The following is a 9,422-nucleotide window of genomic DNA, read 5'->3' on the forward strand; positions in this document are numbered from 1 at the left end:
CGTGCACATTTGCACGAGTCGAAGACGTGCGTCAGTGACGGGCAATAACAATTGTTGGGAGGCACACGACACCCCCCGCATGCGGAATGCCACGTTCATGGCGCAATTCTCGTCACGCACCGCGTGCGCAGGGCACAGACGCAGGACTATACCAGCCCTCTGAGAAGGACTGATACAGTGTGTTTTGAAAAATATGCATTCTTGTGTATTTGAGGAAAGAATCTCTCTCTCTCTCTGTCTCACACAAACACACACACACACAAACACAAACACACACACACACACACACACACACACACACACACACACACACACACACACACACACACACGCACGTTATCCTCTTTAGTTTCTAGAGAGGAGCGTTTTGAAGGCTCCAGCTGCAGCTGTGTTATGGGGTGCTGCATGGATCTCTCTCCTCTCTCATTGGTTTGCCCACTGTCTCCCTGCCTCACATGCTTTTGACAGAAGTGTATGGAATTGGAATCACACACTGCACCTTTAAGGTGCTGATCAACTGGCCACATCTACCTGTGTGGGCCACCGCTGTGGCTGCTCCCACATCAACACACAGAGCCTGATGTGGTGCTGATCACACCAAGGCTGAGCAACCTTTAAAAAGTTGCAAAGTATGTACTGACAATGTAAGCTCATTTGAAAATGAATAACATGAAAGAAGAGGCTTTTTCCGATCTTCATTAGATATCTTTATTTTCCAAAACCGCATTAGCAAGAAATAGAAATGGTTAATCAAAAGAGTCACGGATTGAAAGCTTAAATCCGATAGACAGGGTCAGAAACAGAGCAGACCACCAGCTTGTATCCAAGTGGACTGTAAACGTCTCCAGTTTTGCACTTGTAGAAGCCAGAGTCGTTGAGTTTCACAGATGGGATGACCAGAGAGTAATTTCTCGTTTCAATGTACATCTCCTCCTCGTGACGTTTTGGGCCAGAATAAATGATGGTCAGAGAGGGGTCGACAGAGAGGCGTTTTGCTGGAGTTTCCCATTCCACCTTGCCCTTGGATGTAGCGGTAGGGTTAGGTTTAGGGTCAGCACAGGACAGAGTCACTCTCTTTCCAGGCCAAACAAAATAAATTTGAGCAATATCAGCAATATCAGCAAAATCAATATTTGTTTCTGCTAACATGAGGTCACTATTTAAATAGTTTTGAATATTAATTTCAATGATTTTCCGGCAATATCTCCCCTTCCTGATAAGGATGTAGTAGCATCCAAAATCCCAGGAGAAACTTATTGAGGATCCATTGTGATACAGCTGCATTCCACTCATCAGTTCACCAGGAAAACTGTTAGAACATTTCTGAGAGTCAGCGTCATAAACCATGGTTCCACCAGAAGTATATCTCGACGGTCCAGGTCGTTTATACATTTCCAATGTTTCTCCGTGACTTGGATCAAAGGTATCCTCGTCAAATCGAATCATTTGGTCTCCTGAACCTCTCTCCATCCATCTTTCAAAGTGTGCACCTTCTGAACAAATTCCCACGTGATAGGTGTGGTTTTTGATGAGGTACTCTTTTCTCCAGGTCTCAACTTTGTAGGTGCCGCTATCAGAAAGAGAAATGTTCAAAAGCATGAATGCAGCAGTATCCTCCGAGTCTCTGTAGTATATTATCTGAGACCTGAGACTGGGAGATGAAACCTGTGAATAGGTCTCATCTCCCGTGACGTTCATCAGAAGCGTGGTCTTGTCCTCCAAACATTTGTAGAAGAGATGTTTGTCATGTCCTTCAGATGTAATTTGAAAGCTAAACATGACATATCCTCCTGGTGCTTCAAAAATGAGGGCAGGCTCTTGGCTGAGAGAGGCGCCATAGATTAGGAGGATCAGGAGGAAAGCAATGTGCTCGAATGTGGCCATTTCTGTGCCTTGCACCGCCACACTGTATTAGACCCAGTGAGATACTACTCTTTCAGTGTGTGGTGTGTTGATAGTGTTGAAAGTTCTTATGTGTGTTTCCTGCCTGCCACCTGACAGGAAGAAAGCTGCAGCTCAGAAGCCTCAAATTAAGGTCAAGGAGGCAAATATTTCAACTTTTTAATTGTGGAAATGCTATTTGCTACACTAAAAATACTATTTGGCAGGATCAGTTTTGTCAATTTATTTTTTTTCTTGAAAGATAAATGTGGATTTTTGTTTCAATGTCATTTCCAGTATATTAAGCATAACATAGCTATATTATAAATTTGTCATTGTTGGCCTGAACTCTGTTTAGTGAGCTGTGAGGAGCGATTGACTGAAAAGTGGGTGGGATTAGAAATACGTACTGTGTCTTTAAAGTGCCTATTATTTCTTCACACATCTGACTGCATGTGATGTGATCATAAGTCATGGCAAGTTTAGTTCAATGTGCAATTTATACATTCGTGCACATTGATACTTGTTGAGGTTGCTTCTTTACCCTGGCCTTGCTGTAAAGTGCCCAATCTTCAGCTTTGTTTTATGAACAAACAAATGCAGGCTATAATTACAGTCTATGCAAATATGTATGAATGGTTGTGTGTGTGTGTGTGTGTGTGTGTGTGTGGAGTATGTCTTTCCAAATTGTCACATTCAAGCAATTTTTAATTGATCCATCCCTCCACTCATCAAGAGTGGATAATTGCCTATTATGTGTGTAAATAGATACATACATGTTATGCTGTTTACAAAGATTTCCTGTCAGATAATGGTAGCTTTCCTGTCAGATGATGTTCATATTCTCTGCTGTGTAAGCAAATACTAGAGGGATAACTATCTTCAGGAACTTGTGGTTGACAGTTTTTTCATTCTATTAACACATCACTTTCCCCTGAAATGGCGTAGTAGGCTATACTGTTTCCTTTCAACCCTTTTAACGGCATAAACAAACATGTGCATTCCTAAGGCATTATGGTGGCACAGAAAACAGCTTTGACCTAATGGTAATATGGGGACAAACAAAAAATAAACAACAATAATGACAAGTCCACATTTTTGTAGAGCATTAAGCTTAAGCCTGATTCATTTCTAAGTATCTGCATTTTTGAACGTTTCAACCGGAAAAACAGGGAACAGATCAAAGGGGTATATACTGTTTCCTTGTCATGTTTTTTGGATAGTCTTCTTATTACATTTAATATATAATATCTCATATCTCATATAAGTGCACGCTCATGCAACAGCTCTTCAACTTCAAAAGCTCACTGTTTTAGACAAGTAAATGTGTGTGTGTGTGTGTGTGTGTGTGTGTGTGTGTGTGTGTGCAAACACACACACACACACACACACACACACACACACACACACACACACACACACACACACACACACACACACACACACACACACACACACACACACACACACACACACACACACCTGTAGGGTTGTCATTGGTTCTAAATGGGTTTGAGTTTTAGACTGTGGTTGCAGTGTGCCCAGTGAATAGTGAGGGTAAGATTTAAGGTATGGCTGTGTTGAGTTGTGGTTTTGTATGTTGTGTTGACATACATATAGAGTGGTCGTCATGGACCCTTGAGGTCATGAGTTTGCATCCTTACGATCACGCTGCATGTCCTCGGAGATCAAGTGTGGGTGTGGCCTGGGACAATGTCATGGCGACCCATCCTTGGTTTCCATGGGTGTGTGGATGACCTCTGTAGTCCTGCCATCTAGGGCTGTACAATTAATCGAACAATTACAAAAATGATTAATGATTGTTTCTTTTAACTTCAATAAATAGAGAATTTTTCTAAAATCAAATGAGTAAACGTGTTACATAATTATGTTTTTATTTAGTATTGACCAAAACACCAAATTTCTATGATCAAGTTGCCCTACACTGAACTCCTGTTTTTGTGCTTTGAGAAAAACCTCAGTGGAAGTTTATGTACGTTGCTAAATGGAAACATACATGGATAATATAAATGTCTGTGTGATTAAGCAATGTGTGTTTGTGTTTGTTGCCAGTATAAATTTCTAATTTCATCATTTACTGGTGAAGAATCTTATCTGATATGGTATCAGTAAAACAAGAGTCCTTTAAAAAGGCTAGGCAATATGGAATTTCATCTACAAAATATGTGTACATTTTAATAATGGCTATTATTATTTTATATTGGGCACATCCTCTTTAAAATAACATGTTTATGTAAGGTAGTGAACTAATTAAGGAAGATGTGTGTGTCTGTGTGTGTGTGTGTGTGTGTGTGTGTGTGTGTGTGTGTGTGTATTTTTGTCTCTATACATGTCTGTGTGCATCTGAAAATGTGAATTTGTGTAACTGTGGATAAGTGAATTTGAATTCACGCATGTACATACGTGTATGTTTGCGTATGCATATCTTGTACATGCCCATGTGTGTAATGTATGTATGTTGTGGAATTTTGAGGCGCTTGCAGTAGCAGTGGGCTGTACACCAAAGACACTGAGGATCTGTCTTGAATTCCACTTGGGCTGAGGTCCAGGGCCCGCTCTCTGAGGGCTCAGGGAATTGCTGTCAGCGTGCTGGGGATGGATGTCTTCCTCTGCTCCCCTCTCAGCCGCTGCTCTCCAGACCCTCCTTAAAAGAGACATCCGGCGATTTTTCACATAGATCTCCGTTTCACGAGTTGCTGCAACCAACAGTTAGAGCTTCCAGGCAGCTACGGTGCTACACTGTGGGGGCATGTTCATGAGCTCCCATGTTCATGCCCCCAGAATGTAGTGCTGTAGCTGCCTGGCTGCTTTAGCTGTTGGTTGCAGCAACTTGAGCTAGGTAAAACGGATTGTTTTCTTTTTTTTTTCATACCAACAGTACTCAGTGACCTCGAGATCTGTGGGAAAAATCATCGGATTTCTCCTTTAAGCACCCATGCACTACACGGAGCCGGGCAAGCACAGTTGCAGTCTGCATTCAGCTAAATACAGCACACAACACATCGGACACATCACCACACACTATAGTCCTGATCAGGGACTGAAAACATTCATGTTCTGAGCAAAACTATTTTTTCGTTCCTGTTCCAGTATTCCAAGGCTTCTCCTCTAAATGGTAACCGGCTACAACGTTATAGAAGAACGGTTGATAATGTTCCTTAAAAATAACATTGCCTTTTACAAATTGATTTATGGACGGTGGCACAATACTATAGGCTAAATAACACATTGCACATCACAGCGCATCTTACTGCCGGCAGTTTGTGACACACATCACAACGCATTGCACATCACAATGCATCTTACTGCTGACAGCAATGCACATTACAACGCATTGCACATCACAACGCATCTTACTGCTGAATGTGATGCACATCACATCACATCTTGCCAACAGCTTGTGACACACCAGCACAGTACTGCTGTTCTACAACATACTGGATGAATAGTGCTGCACAATGCTCAATGAGCTCTGGCAACGCAAAAATGCAATTCAACACAAAACTCAATAGAATGAGTCATATACCACAGGATATAGTATAACAAACATGCATCATATGCAATACTGCACACAATGCTTTGCACTAAAACACACTATGTGTTACTGTAATTTAAGAGGTGTTTTTCTGTCTAGTTTTAAGATCATGAAACATCAACATCAATGTTGTTTTTCATCTCTTCATCTAAGTTTGGTTTGTGGTTTGTTTGTAGTGTCTTTGGAAGCTGCTGGGGTAGACAACTTCAATGCAAAGCAGTGAAGAAAAAAAACTTCACACATACTTACTTTATAACTTCAAACATACTTTCTCTCTCGTACACATACACACACACACACACACACACACACACACACACACAAACTCTTGATCACCTGGATGTTATTAAGACTCCCTGCAGCCTGTATAGTGTGTCCGCACCTTGACTGGACAGTGTGGTGTAGATCTGCTGTGGCACTAATAGTCGACACTAGCCTCTGATCCCTGCCATCATGAAGGGCATTATGGGATGGGTGTGTTTTTATAAACACAAATGGCTTCCACATGGGCTCGTTGTGAATGGCTAGGACATCCAAAACAGGGGTGCTCTTCCAAACCAAGTTAGGGCCTGAGATTTGAGCTACTGTTAATATATGAATAAGTGTTAACCAGAGGGGTATGTTATGAAGCAGGATTAATGGGTTAGCGAGGTACTTTACGGCGAAAGCCAGGGTTTGCAATGACACGAAAGTGGCTCCCTTTTAACCTGGCTAAATCACCATGCCAATTAATGTTGCAAACTTAACATACTCCAGAGCAGGTTACGTTGGAAATAAGAGCTCCAAACGTATAAAACCAACACCTACTGACCAATCAACTATGGAACACTGAGTCAATGTGTAGGGAATGTATAGTGTGTATAAGGATAAATAAAAACGATTCATTTATTTAATGGAATAGACATTCAGACTAATCACCCTATATAATGCTATCATGCCTTTTATAATAGTGGAAGTCATAGTTTTTTAAATAGTCAATTTTAAACCTCTCCATATTTGTGATTTCCCATAATGGTTCCAACACCACTTGCATGAGAATGTGCACAGAGTCTAAATCTGAAAGCCTAGTCTGACAAATAAAGCTCAATCATCACAGTACTAATGACCTCAGATCGCTAGTTCAGGGTTTCCCAGCCAGAAAGTCTCATTATGTCTAACTTGCTTAGTACTATTGTATAGTATATATACCCTGTAAGGTTGTTGGTGTGTGTGTGCTTGTGTAGCAACTAAGCATGGCTCTTTTGTATGTTTGTACTGTATGTGTGTGTGTGTGTGGGGGGGGGGGGATTGGACCTGGGTTGTCACAGCTGTGCTGCAGTCTCTCTAGACAGTGTGAGAGAATGTCACAGTGTGGTGAGAGAGTTTCAGAACACAAGTTATACTCACTCTCTCTCTCTCTCTCTCTCTCTCTCTCCCTCTCTCTCACACCGCAGGCAGGTTGTTAGTTGAGCAGTGCTTTCTGTAGTTTGGCCTGCGGCTCCTTAGCAGAGGGTGAGGGACTACCATCAATAAAGAAGCAGAGCAACCTGGGAACCATTTTCACTCATTTACACACACACATACATGGAGAGAGAGACAGAGAGAGAGAGAGAGAGAGAGAGAGTTCAGTGAGGACATTTGAACAACATTAGCCAGCGTGAAGACAACACCGTCATATGAAGTGCCTTCCCACATTTCAGTAAATACAGTAATTATTTACACACACACACGCACACAAGCTATGCTCTGGGTCATCACTTAAACTGTGCCTTTGTGATTCTTAACAGACTCAAAATGTAATTACAAGTGTTGTGTAATATGAACAGGGTCCTTACAGAGTCCATACAACTATGTGTGCTCAACTCTGTAATGGTTAAGAAACAGTATATCTCCAGTGTTTGTACAGGTAGTCACATAGCCTACCTTTGTTTCCCTCGGCCGCTTCCGTTAGGAAACATCATACAGTAAGTCAGCATAATGTAAACTTATACAGCTATGCAGATGATAGCCAATTATATATTTCTGTGGAGCCAGCCAACCCAGATGGTCTTTCCTCCCTTATCACATGCTTAACCTCCATTAATCAGTGGATGAGCAACATTTTTTTAAAGCTAAATGACAAAACAGAGGTACTTTTGGTTGGACCAAAATCAAAGCGTTATCTTGGGAACCAGGTAAAATCAAAAGTAACAAAGCTAGGTGTCATCTTAGATACAGAGTTAAGCGTCAAGCCCCATATCAGTAAAGTTACCCAGACAGCTTATTTCCACCTGAGAAACATTGCCAAAGTGTCACGGACAGAAGACGACCCAAGAGCGCAAGTTCAAATTCAGAGTCTTTTTATTGAAGGGTTCAGGGGGGAAGAGGAGTGAGAGAATCGTGAGGTCTTGGAGGTTCCGGTTCCAGGGGTGCTAGGAGTGCCAGGGGTGTCAGGGGTTCCAGGGGTTCTCGGGGCTCTGGGGTTTCAGGGTCCTGTGGGTTACCTGGGCTCCGGGGGTCACCAAGTTTCCGGGGGTCACCAAGTTTCCGGGGGGGTTCCAGTCCAAGGTGCTGAGTGTGTGTGTGTCCCCCAGTGATCGAGCGGCATCTCGGGCTGAGGGTGGTGACGCGTCTGGGCTCGCTCGTCTGGTGGTCGGAGGCCTGGGGGAACACACACACACACACACACACACACACAACAGCAAGATGAACAGCAGGCAGTAGTACAGACCAGGGCTAGGCACTAAACGTGGTGAGAGACAGAAGGCAGATTCGAGTTACCGGGGGGGCTGAAGATCGGAGAGTAATCGAGAAGATCCGGAAGGCAGGTCGGGATAACCGGGGCAGTAGAACAGGGAGGCAGTCAAGAATGGATCCGAATCACAGGTAGGAGTCAGAGAGTAGACAGACAGGCAGGTTACTGGTCCAGGTTTGAAGACGATCTGACAGGGCTTGGCTGAAAAACAGGGCTTTATATACTGGGAGAGGTTAGTGGAGAAATGCAGTGCAGCTGGCAGAGTAATTAGAGCAGAGTGGGGCAAGGTGAGGATGGTGAGTGGGAAATGCAGCGCAGCTGGCCAGGTAACAAGAGCAGAGCAGGGCGGAGCCAGGTGGAGCTCGTTAGGCAGAGTAGAGAGAGAGTGAGCAGAGTGGCAGAGAATTGAATTCAATTAAGGTTGTTACCAGGGAGAGAGAATGCTCATGACACAAAGTGCGGCCCTTTTAACTCAACAAGATGCAGAAAAACGAATCCATGCCTTTATCTCTAGGATGTTAGACTACTGCAATCCACTATTTACTGGTCTCCCAAAAAGCATATAAAGAAGTTGGAACTCATACAGAACTCTTAACTAAGACCAAGAAGAGAGAGCACATCACCCCTGTGTTGGCTGAACTGCACTGGCTCCCTGTTTCCTATAGAATTGATTTTAAGGCAATTAATTACAAAGCTCTGAATGGCATAGCACCTTCATATATCTCTGAGCTTTTAATATCTTATCAATCACAAAGGAAACTAGATCTACCCAAAGTGCTTCAAAAGCAAAGTGGAGAAGCTGCTTTTATCCATTATGCACCAAAGCAAAGTGGAGAAGCTGCTTTTATCCATTATGCACCAAAGCAAAGTAGAGAAGCTGCTTTTATTCATTCTTTGTATGAAATGTGCTATACAAATAAAGCTTACTATTATTATTATTATTATTACTACTACTACTACTATAGCCTAAAGTCCATACCAACGTTGAACTCATGCCTTTTCCAATTTCCACGGAGACCAAAACGTTAAGTTCCAAAACAATGATGATTGAGCATTGCAATGGTTATATATTAATATTAATATTAATGACGATGTGACATCTTTAAAGCCTACACAGTAAAAAAGGATGGGCAAGATATTGACATGACTTTATTGAGTGATTTTTTTTTTTATTTTAGTGTATTTCTTTCCCTCCCTCTCCCTGTGTGTATGTGTGTGTGTGTGTGTGTGTGTGTGTGTGTGTGTGTGTGTTCCTGTCTCTCTCAGATGTGA

At 42.4% G+C, this 9,422-nt stretch overlaps 1 protein-coding gene across 1 annotated transcript in view; it reads left to right on the forward strand.

Moving 5' to 3' along the window:
* egfem1 (EGF-like and EMI domain containing 1) overlaps window positions 1-9,422 on the forward strand; it is a 93,734-nt gene that overhangs the window by 27,579 nt on the left and 56,733 nt on the right. Inside the window, exon 5 of the mRNA XM_076282210.1 lies at window positions 9,417-9,422. This exon is cut by the window's right edge and continues 117 nt beyond it. Within this exon, the coding sequence (XP_076138325.1) occupies window positions 9,417-9,422 (6 nt within the window). The remainder of the gene's footprint in view (window positions 1-9,416) is intronic.

Source organism: Alosa pseudoharengus, unplaced genomic scaffold (genome assembly GCF_046254945.1).
Source record: "Alosa pseudoharengus isolate Yale_2024_CS ecotype anadromous, Long Island Sound unplaced genomic scaffold, YU_APseudo_1.1 YU_APseudo_1.1_scf_13, whole genome shotgun sequence".
Classification (NCBI taxonomy): domain Eukaryota; kingdom Metazoa; phylum Chordata; class Actinopteri; order Clupeiformes; family Clupeidae; genus Alosa; species Alosa pseudoharengus.